We start from the raw sequence: 23,723 nt of genomic DNA, 5'->3' as shown, positions 1-23,723 counted from the left end.
CATTGTCACACTCCCTTGTTATTTAATTGTTTAATAAACGATAAAAAAAATTATACATTAATAAATAAAAAGATATGATGACGTTTACAATAATATAAAATGACAGTGCGTTTTGTCACAAGTCATGAAGCACATGAGTTTATTTGTTACATAAACTTCAGTTCTTCATAATACAAACATCTCAACAACAAAACCAGTTGGTTTCCAGTCTGCTCTTTGCTTTGGACAAACTGCGCCCCCTAGTGTCAAACAGAGACACTGCACTAAATGTGAATCACATGATTCGTGTGTCACCTGATTATCCGAGTCCACCCTGTGTTGTGCAGTCGGAAGTTAAGCTAGCTGTTATGATATGAATGGGAAGGTAGGAATGCTTGAATTGTAATATATTGATGTGGTTATGCTGTAGCGTGATATATATTGTACACTTTACTTCTCAGTTTAGACGTTTGCGCAGAGAGGAAATGCGCTTCTGAGCTCTGAACAGGAGGAACTGTGATAGCTAGCTAGCCCTTTAGCCATGTCGTCTTAGAATTGACTGTACGCTTTCAGCCTTTTTAACTGGAGAGAATTTATTTGCAGGCATTGAAGTAAGGAGAAATAAGGTACGTTCAACTATGGCTTCAATTCTTGACGAGTACGAGGACTCGCAAAACACGAGGCAAAGCTCGCAGCAGCACAGCCGCTTGTCAAGCACCAACATCGGGTTAGCACATTCAGGTAGGTCCCCCTCCTCTCAGGAGATGCTCCCACTGATCAAATACATGCAATATACGCTTTGGGGTCATACATGTGTAATAAACGTTAACGATCAGACAGATCGGTCTTCTTATATAAATACTTTATATTGATACAAATGTGTTCACTCACGTTAGGCTTTGTGAATGTGAGACTTGAGGAAGAGAAGCCGATATTCAACAAGCAGAGGATCGATTTTACCCCGCCGGAGAGGATAAACCATCTTGCAGTCTGCAACAATCAGCTCTGCATGAGTCTGGGGAAGGACACCCTGCTGAGGCAAATAACACATCATAAGCACTGCATTAATGCTCACTAGTGTTTGTTTGATTTTGATTGGATGAGTTGGAGTTAATGTCTGCTCTTCACTGTGATTAGTACTCATTTGTTGTTATTGTTGTTTATTGAAGTCTCTAATAGAGTTATTGCTGCTTATACTAATGTTTTCATGTCCTTATCTATACAGGATTGACTTGGCCAAGCCAGATCAGCCTAACCAAATTGAATTAGGAAGAAAAGATGACAGTAAAGTGCACAGACTGTTCCTAGACCCCACAGGTGAGAAAAGCCACAATTCAGAGTATTCAGATTTTCTTCTACCAACACCCATAGGCCATTATTAGATGACTAAATTACCATATTGGTCATTGTTGGGTATTCTCTTGTAAAATATATGGGAATGTTACCAGCCATGTTACGTGTGCCTTTTATGGCTTAGCTTGGATAAATGCAAAATTATTCTTAATTTTACTTTTATTTTAATTTTCAAGTGAATAAATAATAAGTAAAATGTCCCAGAAACTACTGCATTATTTATTACATTGCTCTAGCAGTGTCATGGTTATGACTTCTTAACAACATCAGCCGTATCCTCCTCCATATTTTCCCACTGCAGGCTCTCATGTGCTGATCAGCCTGAGCACCAGTGAGTGTCTGTACCTCAACAGGAACACCCAGAAGGTACGCAGTCTGTCCCGCTGGAGAGGCCACCTCATTGAGAGCGTGGGCTGGAACAAGCTGCTGGGCAACGAGACCAGCACAGGACCCATCCTGGTTGGCACCAGTCAAGGCATCATCTTTGAGGCTGAGATCTCTGCAAATGAGGGCAGCCTGTTCAACACCAATCCAGACCAATACTTCAGGCAGGTCAGAGAATGTCTGAGAGTGCATTATTTTTGCCATAAAAATGCACATTTTTTTTATACATACTATATTTGGTGGTACTATTTGGTTTGTCCATGTTACTGTAATCAAAACAGAAGAAAATACTGACCTACATATTTATTTCTTCCTAAACAATACCATGTTCTTATCCTGAGGCAGGTCCACTCCCTGGAGGAGGATGGGAAGCCAGTACCGGTCTGCTGCATGGAGGTGGAGCGTGGCCTGGAGAACAAGTACTTTATCATCTCCACCACGCGTAAACGCCTGTTCCAGTTTGTGGGTAAAGTGGCCGAGGGGTCAGAGCAGCAAGGCTTCAGCTCCATCTTCAACCAGAACCAGGACCTGCTGCCCAGTTTCCAGGAGTTCCCAGCTAACATGGGCTACAGCGAGATCACCTTCTACACCTCAAAGCTGCGGACCTCCCCTAAGGCATTTGCCTGGATGATGGGTAATGGAGTTCTTTATGGTCAGCTGGACTATGTCAGGCCTGATTCTCTGCTGAGTGATGTGCAGGTAAGTGTCTGTGTAGGGGAATGTTCAGATATCTCAATAATGTTTAGTTCTCCCCTTTACTAATTTCACATCTCCATATTTCCTCCCTCACAATTAAACAGGTATGGGAGTACACCCCGGACATCGACCTCAATCTCAATAAGCCCATCTCCATTGTGCTGACACAGTTCCACTTCCTTTTGTTGCTCCATGACAGAGTGAAGGCCATCTGCACTCTGAATGGACAGGTGGTATTTGAGGATGTGTTCCCTGATAAATTCGGCCCTCTCAAGAAGATGATCAAGGACCCAGTTGGTGGTTTGGTGTGGATCTACACCGAGCGGGCAGTGTTCCGGTATCACATCCAGCGTGAGGCCAGGGACGTCTGGCAGATGTACATGAGTATGAATAAATTTGATCTGGCTAAGGAGTACTGCCGTGACCGGCCTGAGTGCATGGACATGGTGCTGGCCAAGGAGGCTGAACACTGCTTCCAGAATAAGCGATACCTGGAGAGTGCCAAGTGCTATGCGCTGACACAGAACTACTTTGAGGAGATAGCACTCAAGTTCATCGAAGCCAAACAAGAGGAAGCCCTGAAGGAGTTCTTACTGAAGAAACTAAATAATTTGAAACAGAGTGAGAGAACGCAGATCACCTTGCTGGTCACATGGCTAGCAGAGCTCTACCTGAACAGCCTTGGCCAGCTGGAGAGTGATGGTAACAACATCATCTTCCAGGAGACCCGTAATGAGTTCCGCCACTTCCTCAGCAGCCCTAAACACAAGGAGTGCCTGTTCAACAACCGCAGCACTATCTACGACCTGCTGGCCAGCCACGGAAATGTGGACGACATGGTTTACTTCTCAGTTGTCATGCAGGACTATGAGAGAGTGATATCCCACTACTGTCAACATGATAACTACTGCGATGCTCTGGAGGTGCTCTCCAAGCACTGTGATGAAAAGCTTTTTTACAAGTTCTCCCCCGTCCTCATGCAGCATATTCCCAGAAAAGTGGTAGATGCGTGGATTCAGATGGGCAAGAAGCTGGACCCAAAGAAGCTCATCCCAGCTCTGATGAACTACAGCCAGATGGGCAGTACTCAGCAGATCAGTGAAACCATCCGCTACATGGAGTTCTGTGTGTACGAGCTCAATGTGACAGAGGAGGCAATCCATAACTACCTGCTGTCACTCTATGCTAAGTATAAGCCGGACTCTCTGCTGTTGTATCTGGAGCAGGCAGGTACACACGCCTCAGAGATACACTATGACTTGAAGTATGCTCTCAGGTTGTGTGCTGAACATGGCTACCTCCGGGCCTGTGTCCTGGTTTATAGGATCATGGAACTTTATGAGGAGGCAGTGGATCTTGCATTACAAGTAAGTGATGCAGGTTTTTGGGTCACTATTGCATGTAAGTAAATAATCACAAAACATTATGTACAGATTATCATCTACATTATTGTAAAATTATAAATTGTTATCTTTGACAAAATTTGACAGTGCCATTAACTTATTGTGTATTTATTACTTATAGGTAGATGTAGACTTGGCTAAGTCATGCGCTGACCTACCAGAGGATGATGAGGAACTGAGGAAAAAGCTTTGGTTGAAGATTGCCCGGCATGTGGTTCAAGAGGAGAAAGATGTGAAGAAAGCCATGAACTGTCTGTCCAGCTGCAACCTGCTCAAGATTGAAGATATCCTGCCCTTCTTCCCAGACTTTGTCACCATTGACCACTTTAAGGTTAGTAACAGAGTATTTCCTTGCATGTCTTTTGAAGAAAGTAGTCACTGTACATCATCATCTATTCACCATGGTTCCTCAGGAGGCCATCTGCAGCTCCCTGGAGGAGTACAACCAGCACATTGAGGAGCTGAAGCAGGAAATGGAGGAGGCTACAGAAAGCGCTAAACGCATCAGAGAAGACATTCAAGAAATGAGGAACAAATATGGTGTAGTGGATTCCCAAGAAAAGTGTGCTGCTTGCGACTTTCCATTGCTCAACAGGCCCTTCTACCTATTCCTGTGTGGACACATGTTCCACTATGACTGCCTGTTCCAGGTAACCATTTTATAGAAAATCAGTCAACTCAATTCAAAAATTTCGTAAAAACTTCAGTATAGTAATATTTCTCATATGTTCTTTTTTCCCATTTCCTTCTAGGAGGTGACCCCTCACCTGTCGGCCTACAAGCAGAGTCGCCTGGAGGAGCTGCAGAAAAAGCTGGCTGCAACCACGCAATCCTCCAAGTCACGCCACCGCCCAGTGCCCAAGGATGATGGAGATACTTCCAGCCTGGGAAAGGGCAATGCAGGCACAAGCCGGGAGCAGATGAAATCAGACATTGATGACATCATTGCATCTGAGTGCGTGTACTGCGGCGAACTGATGATCAAATCCATCGACAAGCCTTTCATTGATCCACTGAAATTTGAGGAGGAGAAATCCAGCTGGCTATGAACGAAGCCGCCTCTTCTCCAATTGTGAAAAAGAGACATATGACAGCCCACTATCTGTATGTTAGTGAAACTATATCATCCACAGGACAGTCAGTCAGTGATACTGATTTCCTGTTGGGAGTGCCTACTGTTGAAAACTGTGTCAGCTTCAGTTGCTATCTACAGAATACACTTCTTTTGTAGGCAGTATTTGAAGCTGATGTAAAGACCTTTGCACTTTGTACGGGAGCATTTTGTGAAAGGTGGACATTAAATGACATGTAAAATAACGCCAGGGCTGTACAGTACATACATGTGCCTGAACCTCTGATTACAATGGTAGAAAGGGATTCAGATATAACTGCACTATATATCTGTTAACTGCATTAGCTTATGCACTTGTTTGGGCCAATAAACATAACATGCACTTAGACAATAATATAAATGTCTCTTAAGCTGATTTCAGCCATGCCAATCTACAGCCCTGTGTTACTGTGAGACAGATTAACAAACTGTTATTTCATATGTTTGCTGTTTTGCAGTTAAGTTGTGGCACATTAAAGCTTGTCAGTACTGATGGACTGGTTATTCTGGTTGTTTTAAGTGTAATAAATACTTAAGAAATTATTTCAACTATCAGCTGTACTGAGAGAAATCCATACCACTCATCAGAGTCCCTCAGAAGACCATCAATAGCTTGCTGGAAAAAGAGCCGAAGCAGGATATGAATCATATTGACATAAGCATATAGCATAAGATAAAATAAGGTAATTGATGGTTTGTGATTAAGCTGTGATTTCACAGAAAGACTTGTGGTTGGGCCTCAGTGACAGCATCCTTATTTGTATCCCTACCAGCGTCATGAATTCTCTGATGAAAATGTGGTCTATATCACATTACCGGTATAAATTACTATAAGTGTTGTAAAATTTATACATAGAAATAAGTTTGTAATTTCTAAACAATTCTGGACTTAATTGTCAACACATGGAGTCAGAGAATAACTTTATAATTGTCAATTTTTTGTTAGGATCAAACTGCCTCACTTTACCTAAAACGGAGTTTCCTTCTGATGACGTAAGACGTAGCTCGGTAATCTTCGCAGTGGGCAGACCCTATTAATCAACATCGGAAATTCGTCGATACGTTCGTATTAGTTGCGCCTATATGACCCAAAACGGTTTATATGGTAGATGTGTACCTCACTCTATTACCTAGAGATAACGTTGTGATTTCTTGTCACAGTCGCGTCCTGGGAGAGATCGCCGAGCGAACGTCCCTCTCTCTGCGATTGATTAAAAGTCCTGCTCCTTGCTGTACCCTCGCCATGGCGTCGTGTCTCTGCTCTCTCAGTAACAGAAAGTGGCCGCCTCTCTGCTGTTGCTGCCGACTCAAAGCTCACAGACTCGCTCGGCGCCTCAAACCGCCATTTTGGAGTCAGAGAACCGAGAGTCGGCAGCAGCGACGAGAGAGACGAAAAGGGGGACACGGGGCCAAGGTGAGATACTCCGTGGTGGTTGTTATGGCGAAGGAGCAATGGGGGAAGATGGCCGGGAGGGAGAAAGAATTAAAACATGGGGATCATTCGTTCACCAGGCAACCAAGTCCCCGCTCGTCTCCGCAACAAGGGTACGAGAGGCGCGGGCGGAGGGCCTGGCTGTGGCAACAAACCAGCTAAAGAATCGCCATTAAACCAATATCATATCTTAATACATTGTTTAGGAAGGGAGGTGGTGGCCTTAAAGAGACAGAGTCGATTTGAATACTTCATATTAATGGTGTGAGAGGACGTCTGAGTCAAAACGCCTTAGAATGTCATAAGCTATCGTTAATGGTGAAAAGCTACATTAGACAAGAGGTAGCAGGGGGGCAGTCGTCTTGTATGCAAGGCTGGGTGTTAGGCAAAACAACCACCAACGCTAACTGATATATTTATAGTGTTTTACTTAAACCAGTAAGCTGTCTGCATGTGCATACCAGCACCTTGACCCTTTACTATCATTGATCGGAGGCAATGCTGCTTGTGCTTATATAGCGAGGCAGCTAACGGTCGTTAGCTTGTAAGCTACAAACCAGTGCACCATCCAAGGTTAGCTAGCAAAGCCTAGCGAATGCTAACGCGGATTTGCTAGGTAGCTAATGATAACATAACGACATGATAGCAAAGGGAGATAAATATTATTTACGATAACACAACTCTCAGGTTTTCTTCATTTTAAAAATAAGACCAAATTCTTGCTTGTGCTTAGTTCTTGTCATCTTCCTACATGCGGGGCAATGAACTTGTCTCAGAAAGTCTGAGTGGTAATTACAAAGGACAAGTTGTATAACTTAACCATACCAATGTCACGGTCGAAACTGTTTCCTATCCACTTACAAATAAAATAATAACTTGGACATTATATGAATTGATGATTTAAAACTATTTACACATACATTCCTCCAGTCTGATCTGAAACTGAATTAAAATAATTTGCTGTGTAATGGCCTAACATATCTTTATTGTATGAGATACAAGAATGGGGAATAAGGAAAAACAAATATTCCTAAAAAGTAAATATGAACCAGCTAGTAAACTTTCCTCAGTATAGTATACAAATTATACATATGGAAGTGATCATTTAGTATTGATACATAGTAATAGAGAAGTAAGCTGTTTTTTTATTAACACATTTTTTTGGAAACTAACTTATTTGAAAGTCATGAACACTCACATTGTCTGTATTGCATAATAGAAAACTCCCTATAAGGAAAAAGCTTAACACGTGAAAGCGTGCAAGTTCCCTATAAAAAGAAATTTCACTCTTGTCATTTCAACATCAGTGTGTGATGGTGTATTTTCGTGTTTTGTAGGGTTTTTTCACCTTTGTCTGATCATTAATCTTGGAATGAGAACAATGACATCCTTTACTGAAAAGGTAGGTCCACTGTATATACTGTATTTTGAACAACGAATCATAAGCTGGTGTCAGTCTTCATTCCAGCCATTGAATGAGGAGTAAATGGCTGATTCTTTACTTTGACAACATCTGAGATATGGGTGGTGATTGGATAGGGAAAACGAAGGCAAAACTCAGCAACTGCTTCTGAACTTCACATGAGCAACTTACAAATCCTTTTATGCGTTATGAACCTTCATGCCTAGAGTTAGTTAAATTACCACAAAATAGGAAAGCCTTATTCAACGTATAGGTCGCAGTGTCATGTGCTGTTCACTCTGACTTTGAGCCATTTGCCTATCCCTTTCTTTCTATCTCCTCAGTAAAAATTCCTGCCCTGCTGGGGCAGAGGTGTCTGTGCTGCATGGCATCAGGGCAGGGTGGCCGGCTGGAGGTTGGGGCATCAGGGAGCTCTGGCCTGGCCAAACCTCTCTACCTGCAACGCTTAGAAAGATCCCTGAGGTTGGACAGTTTCCTGCGCCAGACTGCCACCATCTTCAACAGAGACATAACCAGGTACAGGCAGAAGGGGAGTTGGGGGTGGGCAGACAGATGTAGCTCACTGACTCAGCTACTGGTTTGTTCCAGGGCTCATTCTAGGATCGGTTTCAGTGGGTGTTGCAGTTTAAAGTCAGCTCCTGCTTGGATGTAGGGATTAATGCTGTAAATGCAATTTTGTTGTCACTGGGTTGTAAGCTGAACAAATTGCAGCTAAATGGATCAAAAGTGCATTTTAGTGATCTTCCATCCTATTTGTAGACCAACCGTACTGTTAAATTAAGCAAAATTTCAGCGTGACTTGCACTCTTATCTGTCTTACATTACATCCAGTTGATCAGGTCAGTATTACCTAACGTTCTGCCCCCCTGTCATGGATACAGTGTTTGTACAACCAGATACACATCCAAAGAATAAATGTTAGATACAGGATGCAAATTGTAGGCTTATAGCTACATATTTCTTATGTTCTAGTGATGACAGTGATGACAGCGATGGTGCATTGGGGACGGGACTATCCCTGGACCACTCCACTCAACATACAACTTTGACAGTGAAGAGTGAGTCATGTGAGCAGGCGGATGGGTTGGCAGAGGGTAAGCCCCTCAACGGAGTTCTGCTGCAAGGTAAAGGTAAGATACATACAGAAAGACTTTTATTAATGTTCATATATAACTACATATTAATGTCCTTACTGCTGTTATTTACCTTGTCATGGTAGATATAGTTAATGCATATTCATTCACTCTATCAGATCATATGTGTGATGTCTTTCTCTTCTTTTAAACCCCACAGACCAAAAGGCAGATAAAACAAGTCTCTACAATTTCTCCAAACTGAAGAAAAATAGGAAATGGCTCAAGGTATTTTATTAACATATTCCACATCACACTGCAGAGTTAAGTATTCAGTTTGTTTGATAAATTAAACAAATAATCAATAAATTAACAGATAAAGATCATTAGTTGCAACCCAATCCTAATGTTTTTCACTGCTGTACAACAACATTTACTGCTATGTTCACACCCTTTTTTACTTACTACCCTCAGCTTCCTTTAACCACATTCGTCCTCTGTCTCCTGCAGAGCATCCTGTTGAGTGATGACACCACAGACTCGGACACAGACTCCGATGACTCTGATTTCAGTTTATCTCGGGAGGAGCTGCATGACATGCTGAGGCTACATCGCTACACCCGGCAGCATCAGAGCAAATTCCACTCCGACCGGGAGGTACACATGCTTATAGATACAGTGCATACAAATATTTAGAGTACATCAAACATACGTTTTTGAAATGTGATCATTGTATTTTTTTCTGTCTGTGTATATCTGTCTTGCAGCTTCACCAGTATCAGTACTACAGCACCGGACTCCTCTCCACTCATGACCCCTTCTATGAGCAACAGCGCCACCTACTGGGCCCAAAGAAGAAGAAGATCAAAGATGAGAAGAAATTCAAGGGTAAAGACAAAAAAGAAATCTCTGGAATCTCCTGGAGTCATTATCATATCATCACAGCAGAGGAAAAAGAACGGGATACTTTCAATTTTTACATTACTGTGGGTTTTTTTTTTTTTTTTTCAGCGAAGTTGAAAAAGGTGAAGAAGAAGAAGAAACGTGGAGAGGGAGAGTTTCTAGAAGAGGGGCGTCCTTATGTGACCAAGATCTTTGCCAAGTTTTCCCATGATGCTCCGCTTCCCATGGTGAAGAAGAAACACCTGACCATTGAGCAGCTGAACGCACGGCGACGTAAGGTCTGGCTCACCATTGCCAAAAAGGAGATCCCCAAGGTTAGTATGCATGATTTAAAAAAAAAAAAAAAAGGTCAAAAATGAATGCTCATGAATCTTCAAAAGTTTTGGTGAAAAGTTCAGTGCTCAGGTTCATTAGTCGTAATCATCCCATTTCTACCCACTTTGCAGACTTTCAAGCAGAAGACTTCTGCTAAGAACCTAGTGTTGACCAATGCTAAAAAGGTAAGTCAGGTGTACACACCACTATGTGTTAATACTAACTTTTAAAGATTTTATTCAGAAAAATAATCACATTTTTCTGCTGAAAGTTGACTTAAGTTGACACTAAGTCTCACTTCTTGATTGTGAAAGAGTAAATTGTGGCTTTCTCTGTTCTGTTTGTAACAGCTGGCTCATCAGTGCATGCGAGAAGTGCGGCGTGCAGCTATCCAGGCTCAAAAGAACTGTAAGGAGACGTTACCCCGGGCTCGACGCCTCACCAAGGAGATGATGCTTTATTGGAAGAAATATGAGAAAGTGGAGAAGGAGCACAGGAAGAGGGCAGAGAAGGAGGCCCTGGAGCAACGTAAACTGGACGAGGAAATGAGAGAGGTAGATGGAGTGGAAGTTGTTAATTTGGCTTTTGCTTTCTACAGCGTTTTTTTTTTTTTTTTGCAACATTTGCATATTTGTAAGCTTTCAAATGTGAAACAAATTCCTTAGGTGAAATTTTAATATACTACCTTCTGAAAATCCTGATGGTAATAAGTGCTTTTCTCTGTCTCTCGCAGGCCAAGCGTCAGCAGCGCAAACTAAATTTCCTCATCACCCAGACAGAGCTTTATGCCCACTTTATGAGCGGTAAAGCCAGCGTGGGGGGTCCAGGAGGAGATACAGCTCAGGAGGAAATTCTTAGAAAACTTGAAGACACCGCGGCTCAGAGACAGATAGACATTGGAGGAGGCGTAATGGTCAACATGGGACAGGAGGACTATGGTATGAACATCTCAGTCAAGTTTGTCGTGTCGGTTGAGCAGAATCACTTAGTAACTGAAACTCAATATTGATTGCTGACATTTATATATCCTGAGTCTGTTTGTGAAAATTTTGACCAAGTTCCCCTGAACTTCATCAAGTATCAAATGAAATGTGAGCGGGCCCAGTTATCATTGTATTTATTGCCTCTGTAGCCATTTTTCTATCTGAAGATTATATTTCATGATGTTTCCTCCCTGTAGTTTGAGCCATGAGCTGGTGAAAATATGAAGAAGGTCATTCAGGGGACAGTATTTGTCAACCAACAAATCGCTTATCACTACTAATTACAATCTATTGTTTACTAATAATGATGTTCTATAATTAATTCTCTGATGAATTCATGGTTCTGGAATTCCAGTGTTTTTGACATTGCTGTGTTTTTGGCAGGATGCTCTTTTGTGTGGGAAAGAAATATCTGATTGAATTGGATTCTATGGTTTTATGCACAAGTTGATGGTATTTGATTTCAGATAGTGAATACTACAAGTCTCAGGCCCTGAGGAACGCCAAAGAAGCCTACCAGATTCATCAAGAGAGAGTAAGTTGATACATGCACTACCTGAGGGAGCACTCATCCCACACACACACACACACACACGCACACACTAACACTGTGCTAATCTCTGAATGTCTCCCCTGTAGACGCGAATGTTTGACGAGGAGGCAAAAGACAGTCGCAGCGCTTCTCTGCATGCAGCTGGTGGCTCGTCCTCAGGTGCCGGCTCTGGGTTTGGTGAGAGCTACAGCCTGTCCAACCCGTCCATCCACGCCGGTGAAGAAATTCCTCAGCCCACCATCTTCAACGGCAAACTCAAGGGATACCAACTCAAAGGCATGAACTGGCTGGCTAACCTCTATGAACAGGTAACCGTGTTTGTCTCTCACCTGTCTGTATTTGTGGCTGTGATTTATGGGAATATTTTCTGTAACGCTTTAATGTTTGCTTTATGTTTGAAAATATAAAATTTGTATTTGCTTACTTTGTGCCTAGAGGTATGACTTGCTATAATAGCATTAGAATAACCTGGAGTTGTTTGAATTATCTTCACTCACATGAAGTGAAACCACAAACATAACACGTTAGTTCCAGTGTCCTTTTTGGCCAGCAGATGTTGCATGGATGCTTGGTTCAGGATTTCTGAATCAATTAAGTCACGGTTTTAGGGTTTTTTTTTGATGATGAAATGATTTGTGACTGTGCTTATTTTAACACATTGAAGGATTTATTTTCTCCTTTTCTTTTCTTATCTCTCTGCAGGGAATCAATGGAATCCTGGCAGATGAGATGGGACTGGGGAAGACAGTGCAGAGTATTGCCCTTTTGGCACACCTAGCAGAGGTGAGAGAGAGCACCAGGCCAAAGGGCTTCATTTGCCACACACTTATGAAAACTGTTTGGAATATTCAATTGTCTCTGCTGTTAATACTTCTTTGTACACCTGCATCCTTTAAAGAGTCCTGAGTTTCTGGCTGAGCTTTTTGCTTTTGTAATATTTCGTTGAATGAGACAGATGAATTATTTCATTGTTGTGAGAAGCTGATTCGCCAGTTCTTTAGATTTTTTTGGTCCCCAAGCTCCAAAGGGAGAAAAAGTGGAATTCATGGGAAATGTGAGCTTTTCAGCATTGAATTATCGCTGACAGGAAGATACATAAACGTGTTCCTCCAGGGTTTCCTGTTATTGGGTGCTGCTCACACATGCACACACAAAGACCACCTGTTGCGGCGGCTGAGGGTGTATTCTCTTTTTCTGTTCCTGCACAGAGAGACAACATCTGGGGTCCATTCCTGATCATCTCCCCCGCGTCCACGCTCAACAACTGGCACCAGGAGTTCACCCGCTTTGTGCCCAAATTCAAGGTGAGAATCTGAAGCGCTGCTCAGACATCACGCAAACAGAAACACCTGCAAACACTTGTCCGAAGGAATCCTGGCGTCCTCATTTCTGCCGCTCTTTCGCACTCCTCTAATGAACCCAGTGATGTTTTGTTCTAGTGAGAAATGCTGTCAAACATTTGAGATGCAAACTTATCTAGAACTATCCAGTAGGGGGCAGTATCGTAGCATTGCTTATGGTAACACACATTTAAAAGCTGTTAGTAGTTCGATTGTTGGGTGGCTGTTCTTAACAAAATCTTTTTGCGTGCTTTAACCAGCCTTTGACAGGCTGTGTGCATTCTTTTAGACTAAAGACCATTTTTCAAACACATCAATATGTCAGCTGTGCTTGAGCGCACACACACACACGCACACACGCACACACAGACACACACATTAATAACTCCTTGTTATGTTCAGCACTCAACTATGCCCATTTTCTTTGCTAGTTTGGAAATAAATCAATTCCTGTCTGTTTTGCTAATGAGCTGTGAAAAGACCCTATTACACAATTTGAAGATAAGCTTCCTGAAAACTCAAAGCAAGACTGACTGAAAACAATGGAATGCCAGCTCGTGTTGAGCGATGTAATGATGTGTAAATCTTTTCACATCACGTTCTACATCAACAACTGAAGCGGTGATTCATACGTGATGCTATGCCTAAATGTTTCCTCTGAGTACATCAGCGGAGCTCTGTTTTCATTACATTACTCAGTCTAACTTAATGTGTTGTGGAAGACCTTAGTTTGAATATAGATTTGGCAACAAAGATTCACACAAGTGACCGGTTCTTCTGAATTTATCGACAGAGCTTACATTTTTCCCTTGTTACTGATATGTCCACCAGGTGTTGCCGTACTGGGGAAACCCACACGATCGTAAGGTGATTCGGAAATTCTGGAGCCAGGTGAGGATGAAATGATGCTGACTAGGAACACAGAGTCTCTGAAGATAAATCACATTTTGTATTGTTTGGTCAGTAAAGGCTGTACTCCCTCATTTTCTTCATCTTTTAGCCTGTAACTCTCTTCCTCCGTTTGTGTATGTTTGCACAGAAAACCCTTTACACACAAAATGCACCATTCCACGTGGTTATCACGAGCTACCAGCTGGTGGTCCAGGACGTTAAATACTTCCAGAGGGTCAAGTGGCAGTACATGGTTCTGGATGAGGCCCAGGCCCTGAAAAGCAGCACCAGGTAATAGCATAAACATAACAAATAATAGTTATAAAGATGAGTTTCAAATCTGTACGCTGCTAACATGAACAGAGGCAAGCAGTTGCTGGACGAGTGGAAAAACACATTCCTCTGCGTACTTATGCTACAGTATGCTTTGGGAATTGCTGTCAGTAATGTAAAGGAACACACTTTGTAATAAATTGGCCAGAGGATGTGGGACACCTTTTTTTTTTTTTTTTTTTTTTTTTTTTTTTTTTAAGCAAGTCAACTAAAAAAGTCTGACATACTGTGGAATGTACTTGTTCATGTGTACAACTACAACACAGTATACATCATTTCATGCTGACCACTGGACGTTTGCCAAAATCTACAAATCTTGTCAGAAAATGTTTTGAAAAAGGTTGATCTGTAGACAAATGTACTCCCACACAAACAAACCATCTTGTACAGTTTTGAGTAATTGCTGGGATTATAGTGCAGTTAAGTGTTAAATAATGATGACGATAAGCTCATGTAGTGCAGTTGTTGCACTAGATCACCAGTCAGCGCTTCTGTCTGTTTTCAGTGTTCGGTGGAAAATCCTCCTGCAGTTCCAGTGTCGAAACAGACTGCTGCTCACAGGGACGCCCATCCAGAACACGATGGCTGAGGTGTGCAGTGTGTGTGTGTGTGTGTGTGTGTGTGTGTGAGAGAGTGTGTGTGTTTACACATGTGAGTTGGTATGTGCAAGACACAACTGTTGACAAGTGTATGTTATTACTGTCTCTCAGCTGTGGGCCCTGCTGCACTTCATCATGCCTACGCTGTTTGATTCCCATGAAGAGTTTAATGAGTGGTTCTCCAAGGACATCGAGAGCCACGCTGAAAACAAGTCGGCCATTGATGAGAGTGAGTGCAACTCTTAACTGTGAGAAGAAAACGCTCCTCTCGGCAGCGTGTTGAAGTTCTCTCGCACTTCTCCAGCTGACAACATATAATGCTTTTCATCTTATTTGTATGGAAATTCTATCATTTGAGTGCAAGCACTGATTTTTTTGATCCCTGCTTACTGATGCATGTAAGGAGTTTTGAAGCTAAACACAGTTGTTTGGTGTTTGTATTTCAGACCAACTTTCCAGACTGCACATGATCCTGAAGCCTTTCATGCTGCGCAGGATCAAGAAGGACGTGGAGAATGAGCTCTCAGACAAGGTAGAGGAGCAAACCATCTTCTCTCTATTTGCTGAATCAAGCCCCTGGTCCAGAACAACTTAGTTGGAACAAAATTTGAAACTAATTCTCAATTTTAAAATGCAATTTTCCAAAAGACAGAAACTACTTTTGTTTAAATAATTTGAGGGAAAAAACTGTAAAAATCAAAAAAAAAAAAAAAAAATGCAGCATGCTAGAAGTTGACTGCTGAAAATAATAGCTTCTTATGTTTGAGTAACAATATTTAATTTCAAAAAATGCAGTATTATGTTTTGTCATTACCAAAAGTAGCCTCACTTGTCTCCTGCACCCGTCATCCATCTGTCTCCCTGTACAACAATTTGACACAGAAAGTGTTGTAATACGCTCGTGAGTGATGCTGGTGCTGGCAGATCCTCTTGACAGATGTTGGGCTCGGGGTCTCTTTCTGTCACAAACGGCACACACATACTCACTCATACGCTGTGGGAGTCTCGATACACAGAGTCAGAGGGATGGCAGAGTTCACCACACCCCCACATCTGTCTTTTTCACTTCCCCTTGCACCCACACACAATCCTGCCAGCCCACTTAGTTTTCTTCTCCCCTGTTGATGGTTTCTCTTGTTTGGTCAGCCTCATGAAGCCAATAGTAACTTGTGAAGTTCACTCACGGTTCATAGCTGGATTTTTATTTTTATGGTATGTTGTTGCTCTGTTTCACTGCTTTCAGCAAAGCACGACGCTTGATAAAACCAGAGATTTTGATGTGTGTTTAAAGAATGTGGGTCGAGCTGGGCATGAAGTCCGCAGCCATAAATTCATTTTTGTTTGAGCCCATGTCAAAACACTACGTGTTTTAGAGGAGGCGCAACATGATGGTAATACTGAATCAAACACTGAATAATTTGCTCTTGCTGTAGGCTTATTTTGTACTTTTATTTTATGCATCAGCCTTTTCCCTAACCAGGACCAAGTGAGAATATTTTGATTGACTGTTTTCATATTACAGATTCTTTCTTTTTGGCAATTTCAATAATTTAGTCTCCACTCTTTAAGCCCTAACTTCTCCTAACAAATTCAAGAATACCATAGAGACAATTTACTGACTCATTGGTCCATTGAAAAACACTTTTACATCCTAACCATTCAATTTTGAAGAGGTGAAAATGTAAAACTAGTGGAGATCTAATCTCCAACCATACATACATTATTACTTCAGTATAAATCTGTGCTCTACTCAGTTATTACGGTTGCCTTAGTAGCACAGTTTGCTCATTCTTTGGTCTCTGCTTACACAGATTGAGATCCTGACCTATTGCCAGCTGACGTCCCGGCAGAGGCTGCTCTACCAGGCTCTGAGGAACAAGATCTCTATCGAGGACCTGCTGCAGTCCTCCATGGGCACGGCCCAGCAGTCTCACAGCACCACCTCCTCCCTCATGAACCTGGTCATGCAGTTCAGGAAGGTACACTGTCCCTTCGGTTACCAGTCCAAAAACAGTATAAACTGAATGATCACAGCTATAAAGGGTTTTGATTATTTTGTCAGATGCAGCAGTCATGATGATTGATCACAGTTATTATCATAATGATTTAACAACCATTTTCAGTATCATGTTATCACTGTTCTGATCATTTTTAGGCTGCGGTGGATTTTTAGAAGTTTTAAAAAGAATTTTAATGTTCCAATAGTAATAAAGGCACTACATTTTATTGGTGGGAACAAAGCTTGTCTCTCGAACAATGAATTGTCAGTCCTAGAATAAACATGAGCGTGAGTAATGCTTGTTCCTTTGCACATTACTGACTTCGCTGTCTGCTGTGTGGTTCTGTGTAGGTGTGTAATCACCCCGACTTGTTTGAGCGCCAAGAGACACGCTCTCCTTTCCACATGTCCATCAAGCCCTACATCATGTCTAAGTTCCTCTACCGTTATGGCCTCATCCACGCATACAACCAGGCCAAGAACAAGTAAGTTGTACCACACAGATCTCTACCCACACGCACACTCGAAAAGACACTGTGGGTCTTGACAAATAAGATCAATCCAATGTAAACAAGTAAGAAAAATTTCCTCTTGTGTTGTTTTTAAATTAGTGTAAATTTGCTGTCAACTATATTTGTTTTCTCAGTAAATCTTTATATTTTTGAATTTTTGCTGATCTGGGACTCTCAAAGGGCTATTATCCCAGTTAGAGCTTTCACACAGAAATTTTGTGGGTTGGACTGGGATCAGTTTGTCATCCCACATTGAGTCGCTTGCTTTTTCTCACATTCAGTGGTGTAACCCTGTCTTTCTCTCTACATCCTCCTCAGATTACTTCAACTGCTGTTGTCTCCCTTCTCTCCAAATCACATCCAGCAGTCTCTCTTTCACAGAAAAGGTGAGCGCAGATCACGCTTTGATCCCAGACTATATAGGACTCTTGATAGAACCGAGAGTGTGCTTTCATTTGACATTCAATCCTCGGTCTCACCCCAGTTTCCCTCTTCCTCCTTTAAAGTTTTTGTCGTTCCTTCCTCCACCAAGTTGTTTCCATCTTTTGTCTTTTCTTCTGTCGCTGCTCATTTTCATATTCTTCATTCTGTATTTTGGTTTTACTCTCCCAGGTGATGACAAAGGAAGTTGTTTCTCCTTCTTGCGCTTCATCGATGTGTCACCAGCTGAGATGTCCAACCTCATGCTGCAAGGCTCCTTAGTGAGGTGGGCTTCAAATTTCCATGTTAGGATGTGTTACTCTCTGTCTTTGTTTGGGAGAAGTAAAATAAGGTGGCAAGTGTGGAAAGAGAGAGTGAAGTGCAGCCAATGTCTCTTAGCAAGACATTAATTGTCAAACAACTCAGTGGTGCTGTTGACTATAGTTGACTGTGCTCTGTCCTCACTGTATAGAACAGTGGTCACTAGTAGGCGGATGTATAACCTATAAAGGATTGAGAATTATTCAGTTTTGACAGTGAGTTTCTGTTTTAACCTCTAGCCTTTAAGACACTGGTCATGTGACACTGCGACTTGAGTCAGTCGTTGAGATACACACACACACACACACACACACACACACACACACACACAGTGAGAGGCGACATCAGAGAAATAAGTGTAGAAAGTGGGAGAGAAGAAGGAGAAGAAGATGTGTTAAAATTGTGTTGAGATTGTTTATTATAAAAATGGTGGGATGGAGAATGTTGGAGTTAATCGTAAAGAGGAAAAATGGAAAGTCAAGCTACACTTTTTATTTCATTTAATAAAATTAAGCACTTAATTATAATTTTTCCAAAGCCATTTGTCATGTAGTTGTTACTTATTACAGCCGTTATTGTCCTAGAAATTCTAAAAGAACATAAAGTTATTATTATATTATTATATAGAGGAAGTATTATTATCCTTGTATCATATTACATTATATCTAATGACCGCCAACTTTACACAGGACCTTTTAAACGCATTTCTTTGAAAGTTTTCTTAATAATTGTATTTTTCCTCTCCTGCCTCCTGCTATTCCCTTTCACAGATGGTTAGCCCTTTTTCTGTCCCTGAAAGCTGCGTACCGGCTCCACCACCAACGCCTGTTTGGCCTTGAAGAAGAGAGGCAAGAGGAAGCCAGAGACAGGGAGGGGGCCAGTGGGAGGTTAGAGCCCAGGATTAAGTGTCTGTCTCGCAAGGACCTGATTCTGTGGTTGAACAGACCCACCGCTTTCCCCAGCACGCACAACAGCCCTGTCCTCCAGGTAAGAAACACATAAGACACACTAAGACTGCAGTTTATGTACAAGAGACGCTTGAGTAGCCGTCTGTGGTACACACATCTGTGGGTGCCAGATAGGTGAAACTCCAGTAGGGATGCATGTGTCGCTGACGATGCTGAAATTTCCCCCAGAGCATCAGTCCGTGTTTGGCCACACAGCATGCCCTCTGCCCCAGGCTTTCTCTCCCTCCTCAGGGATCCAGTGTGGAACCTAATCCCTGTGTAGCCCTGTGACCCAGTAACACTGTCCTCCTCCTCTCTATATGTCTCCGGGGTCTGTGCACACCAGAGTCTGTCTGTACTTCTACTGTCAGACATGTAGGGGGAAAGCTCCAGGAATCATGAAACACATTTCAAGATTAAAAATAAGGATTTAAAGGAAACTAAATGCCACGTCTACACTGACAGCATTTTCTGAAACGCTTTTAATTAGTCTTCCAGAAAAGGTGCACTCCTATTTCTGCAAATGTGTCAAGTCACAGTAACTCTGGCACATCAACATGGAACCCCTATTTTAATATATTTAAATCACACTAATCTCCTGTGTTATGGCGTGATATGAAAACAGTTTGGCTTACAGCTCTTCCCTCAGTACCTCAGAGGCTGTAAGTCAGTGTGGATAAGGTAAATGTTAGCTTGTATACAGCATCATTGTTTTGGGAGACACTAAAATCTTGCAAAAGCGTTTTTGTAGCTTCTTGTAGCAGTCTTCGATGTCTCTCCATTTTCATGTCTCATAGGAGAAATGTAACACGCCATAGTTCTTTTCAACTGCACTCAAATGCTTTCATATGTGTTGGATTCTGCAGCTGAGAACCACAGTGTTACGATGAGACAGCAGAGATTTCCTGCATTTTTTTGTGTTATTTGGCAAATTGGAAATCTAATTGTTAGTGGGAAAGAGACACTACGTAGGTGCCAGTTCAAATATACACACAACCTCAAAAAAATGTGAACAGCTGCAGCGTGCAGATACTCTAGGTCCCTGCTCTAAGACTGTTTTAGTCACTCAGCTTAGCTAAAAAATCATTGAAAATACATCTCATCATAGTGCTCATCCAGCAAACAGCTTCCCATTTCCAGATATGTATCATATTACCATCCTCCGCTAATTCTAACTTAACTTGCTGGGTGGAAAATACTGAAAATGCTGTCTGGGTAATTCCATCCCACTGTTCCTCTCCTGGCCTCATCACAGGCAGCTGCCTCGCATCTTAGGTTCACCCCCCCGGAGCGGTTTAGGGAACGAAAGAGGAGAAAAATATAAGAATCAAGTTCAAATATGAGAGAGAAACAGAGAAAAACTTACAGACACCTGGAGAGCTACAGCTCTTTTGTGTACTGTATGACCATGCTGACCCTGGATTCACTCTTGAGCTTTGAGAAATTATTCATTCCCACTGTTTCCACTAACTTCTTTCAACTCCTCATTCTTCTTTTGAAGCTGCATGTAGCTGGCACACAGTGTCTCTCCTCTCGGCTTGGCTCATCTCTCTCTGGCTGGGTACTTTGACAGTGTGGTCAGTACTGCCTTCAGCTTTCCTGCTGCTCCTGTTGAGGAACTGAGAGAACCAGGCAATTTGGAAAGCTCCTCACTGTGCCCTGAGTTTTACTCTTCTATCTGTGGGGCGCTGCTTCAAATGGCCTCTCTGTCTCTCTGTATCAAGTCTCTCCCTCTGTCCAATCCCAACATGAGACACGTCTGTCAGTCTCATTATATTTGTAATATATACTTATTATAAATGACAATTTGATATTTGTTATTCAGTATGTTTTTGCTTTTTCTTTTTTACCTTTGTGTTTCGCGATCTTCTTTTCCTTCTCTTGCCATCCATCCATCCTGCATCTCACAACTGCACACTCCACACTCTTACTGCCTCTTTAGCTCCCTCACAGCTGACAACTCAAACATTAAGCTGCATTCATCCCACTGTTTGCACAGTCAGCATAGTTTATAAATTTGATGTCTCATCTGATACAGAATAACAATCAGATCAGACGCCATTCATAAACAATTTACTTCCTGTTTTTCCATAGAGGTTGAAACTTTCATGGCTCCATTTTGTAAGATCACATTTTTCCAGTAATATGCCAGTAGTGCTGGGCAGGCATTGGCTTCAGAAGAAGCTATTTGTAATGTTGTTGCTTGTTTCGTTTGTTTGTTTTGGTCCATCAAATTCAGTTAAGTAGAGAAATGAATACCTGCTGACCAGCGCTGGAGGTGAGAGAGAGGATGTTGATTTTTTTTTTTTAATCTCTACCATTAGGTGGCACTGTGTTTCCATCACTGTCGTCATATCACACACAGCACACAGTAACATACACATAACGGTTAAATTGTCTTTTTGCACCTACCACTGTATAATACTTTACTTATTTATCATTATCAATTCAGCATCAACGTTTGCTCTAAATGTATGTCTTTTGAGTCACACCATGTCTTGCCCAAATGTAAGATTACATGATGAGGCATCCAGTTTATCCTGTGACATATGCAACTAAAATCATATAAGCTGCATAATCGTACATTTTATGTAACATTTTAAGCATGTAGCTGAAATTTTACATGATATTTCAGGCATATCGCCAGTGAAACTTAAATATACTGTCAGTGATGAATCCAGCGGTGATGCCCTCAGTAACCTCTGTGTGCTGCCTCTGCTTTGCAGCACTGTTTTTCACTTTTGCTGTTTATTTGTGTTACCTTTCCTATAATTTGAGGATAATATTTTCTTTTATCTTCCCACACGAATCAAAGCAGGAGTCAGCTCAGCAGGAGGTGTCATTTTTTCTGAAATCACTGTCATTTGAAAACATTTCCACAGTCTGATATAATCACTGCGTTGGGCAGTTTTGGCATGAATGAATTGGAATTTTGAAACAGGATGGTAATATTCATTTATTTATTTATTTATTCATTTTGTGTGTGTGTGTGTGTGTGTTTCAGGATCTGGTGTTCACAGCATTCAGGCCTGGCATAGTGGGGCACACAGACGTGAAAATCCACAGCAGAAATTCTGCCACTTCCACGCTGCGGCCCTGCCAGCCCACACTGCCACCAAAGTTCCTGCTCGCTGCCACGCCTAGGGTATGTATGTATGTGTGTGTATGTGTGTGTATGTGTGTGTATGTGTGTGAATGGCAAGCAGCTTGAGAAAGGCACTCTTGCAAGTCCTCTAAATGTTTTTCTGCACAGTGTATATGTGTGTGATGGCCTGTGTAAGATGGACGAGCATTTGGGTGGTCGTGGAAAGGGAAGAGGGAAGCACTGTGCACATTGCCTTTGTAGACTTTCAACAATGAGCAGCCCTTATCTGTGAAGTGTGTGTGTGTGTGTGTGTGTAACTGTGTGTGTGTAACTGTGTGTGTGTGTGTGTAACTGTGTGTGTGTGTGTGTGTAATTGTGTGTGGTTGGGGTGTGAGGCTGACCACAGCGACTTCCAGCTGCATTTAAAACAAACAGAGCCTCCAAAAAAGGGCTTCTTGCTCAGGTAGTTCACCAGTTGTTAAAGCTTCCTCTTGCCCTCCTGCTTTACACACACAAACACACTCACTTATACACAGAACCCGCTGATTCAGTGAAACCAGTCTTCGTGCAGGGGCTTTCCCCTCTGTCTACAATATAAATCACTATGTGGGAAAGTTGTCAGTTTCTGTGGGTTTTTTTCGTTTTTTTTGCATTAATAATATCACCTGCGAAATAAAAGGAAAGATTTCCAATGACATGTAATGTGCCATAATGTTTTTACTGAAAAAAACCCTCACAAACCTTCCCATGTCAACATATTTATAACATGTTATTTTTAAATTCCCCTTCCATCTCCTCTTCAGAATACTATCTTTTATTTTAAACGTATCCTTTTTTTTGGTTTCCTAGGTGACAGCAGTTCCCATGGAGCGTTATTGTGCCGACCGCAGTGCTGAGTACGAGTGGTGGGTGACTCGCAGTGGAGGGGGCACAATCTTCAAACAGTGTTTCCTCTACGGCTCCCCTGAACTTGCATCAGACTGGCGTGTGAGGGCCAATGCCTTTCACCCACAATGCCCTGGGGGTGTGATGGCCCTCTACCCTCGCCATGGATGGTCCTTCATTCAGATACCTGGTAAGAGCTGTGTGTGTGTGTGTGTTTGTGTGTGGGTGTGTGTGTGTGTGTGTGCGTAAACTGACTTCCTGCTGTAGCATCCACAGCGGTCACTCGGTCTGTAGCTCACAGTTTCTAACCTGATGCTATGTAGCTTAAGTGTAATAAATGAGCATCCACTAGTGAATGACTATCAGGACAACCAATAAATTACTAGGTCCATTAGTGAATACCACAGTTTGTGAATCCGCAGCAGCAGTCTGTGTTGCCGTGGGAAAAGATAGTGATGCTCACTAAAACCTCATATTTCTGGTCCATATGTCGAAAAATACAGATGATGCTGTCAACGAGTTTGGTCTAAATTCATTTGTTATAGTATCAGTTTTATCAAAGGATGGATATCCAGTTTTGGGGTAAAGGGAGATGTTAAGGGCCCGTGGGAGAGTCCACAGAGGTTGGCCCAGGGTCAGCGGGGCAGAGCCGGCCACATCACCCTCCTCTGTCTCTGTCTGTCCGTCTGCCAAGCAGCCAAACCTTTTACAGTCAGCTGCAACTGCTGAGATAACGAGCTTCTACTGAAGTTCACTCACGTAAACACATACCGGTGATTTCCA

General features: G+C 42.2%; 2 protein-coding genes across 3 annotated transcripts in view; both read left to right on the top strand.

Annotated features, from left to right (window-relative positions):
* The first annotated feature begins 289 nt into the window (after positions 1 to 289).
* Positions 290 to 5,423, top strand: vps18 (VPS18, CORVET/HOPS core subunit). Its single transcript, XM_022737974.1, has 10 exons — positions 290 to 364; positions 583 to 720; positions 876 to 1,017; positions 1,205 to 1,296; positions 1,634 to 1,884; positions 2,062 to 2,415; positions 2,517 to 3,779; positions 3,937 to 4,146; positions 4,229 to 4,465; positions 4,568 to 5,423. Exons 2-10 carry the CDS (start codon positions 618 to 620, stop codon positions 4,862 to 4,864), a joined length of 2,949 nt encoding a protein of 982 aa, XP_022593695.1. The 5' UTR covers positions 290 to 364; positions 583 to 617; the 3' UTR covers positions 4,865 to 5,423.
* Positions 5,424 to 7,694: 2,271 nt separating this feature from the next.
* ino80 (INO80 complex subunit) overlaps positions 7,695 to 23,723 on the top strand; it is a 35,573-nt gene continuing 19,544 nt past the window's right edge. For both annotated transcript variants that reach the window (XR_002664909.1, XM_022737848.1), the window contains exons 1-26: positions 7,695 to 7,760; positions 8,105 to 8,297; positions 8,754 to 8,911; positions 9,075 to 9,142; positions 9,365 to 9,511; positions 9,622 to 9,742; positions 9,866 to 10,071; positions 10,204 to 10,257; positions 10,423 to 10,626; positions 10,806 to 11,010; positions 11,523 to 11,590; positions 11,695 to 11,916; positions 12,311 to 12,391; positions 12,817 to 12,912; positions 13,780 to 13,839; positions 13,988 to 14,130; positions 14,678 to 14,762; positions 14,883 to 15,000; positions 15,218 to 15,303; positions 16,583 to 16,750; positions 17,122 to 17,255; positions 17,601 to 17,668; positions 17,895 to 17,988; positions 18,794 to 19,010; positions 21,975 to 22,115; positions 22,905 to 23,130. Coding sequence is in view for 1 of the 2 variants with exons in the window: in XM_022737848.1 (XP_022593569.1) it covers positions 8,146 to 8,297; positions 8,754 to 8,911; positions 9,075 to 9,142; positions 9,365 to 9,511; positions 9,622 to 9,742; positions 9,866 to 10,071; positions 10,204 to 10,257; positions 10,423 to 10,626; positions 10,806 to 11,010; positions 11,523 to 11,590; positions 11,695 to 11,916; positions 12,311 to 12,391; positions 12,817 to 12,912; positions 13,780 to 13,839; positions 13,988 to 14,130; positions 14,678 to 14,762; positions 14,883 to 15,000; positions 15,218 to 15,303; positions 16,583 to 16,750; positions 17,122 to 17,255; positions 17,601 to 17,668; positions 17,895 to 17,988; positions 18,794 to 19,010; positions 21,975 to 22,115; positions 22,905 to 23,130 (3,322 nt within the window). In the remaining variant the exon portion in view is untranslated. The remainder of the gene's footprint in view (positions 7,761 to 8,104; positions 8,298 to 8,753; positions 8,912 to 9,074; positions 9,143 to 9,364; positions 9,512 to 9,621; positions 9,743 to 9,865; positions 10,072 to 10,203; positions 10,258 to 10,422; positions 10,627 to 10,805; positions 11,011 to 11,522; positions 11,591 to 11,694; positions 11,917 to 12,310; positions 12,392 to 12,816; positions 12,913 to 13,779; positions 13,840 to 13,987; positions 14,131 to 14,677; positions 14,763 to 14,882; positions 15,001 to 15,217; positions 15,304 to 16,582; positions 16,751 to 17,121; positions 17,256 to 17,600; positions 17,669 to 17,894; positions 17,989 to 18,793; positions 19,011 to 21,974; positions 22,116 to 22,904; positions 23,131 to 23,723) is intronic.

This window comes from Seriola dumerili, unplaced genomic scaffold, assembly GCF_002260705.1.
Source record: "Seriola dumerili isolate Sdu_G_001 unplaced genomic scaffold, Sdu_1.0 BDQW01000025.1, whole genome shotgun sequence".
Lineage (NCBI taxonomy): Eukaryota > Metazoa > Chordata > Actinopteri > Carangiformes > Carangidae > Seriola > Seriola dumerili.
The sequence above is the reverse complement of the archived record's forward strand: the minus strand, read 5'-3'. Positions and strand labels throughout refer to the sequence as shown.

Coding starts and splice junctions, on each gene's coding strand:
- vps18 (XM_022737974.1), top strand. CDS start 618: ATGGCTTCAATTCTTGACGAGTACGAGGACTCGCAAAACACGAGGCAA. Junction 3,780..3,936: donor CAGTGGATCTTGCATTACAA/GTAAGTGATGCA, acceptor TATTACTTATAG/GTAGATGTAGACTTGGCTAA. Junction 4,147..4,228: donor TCACCATTGACCACTTTAAG/GTTAGTAACAGA, acceptor ATGGTTCCTCAG/GAGGCCATCTGCAGCTCCCT.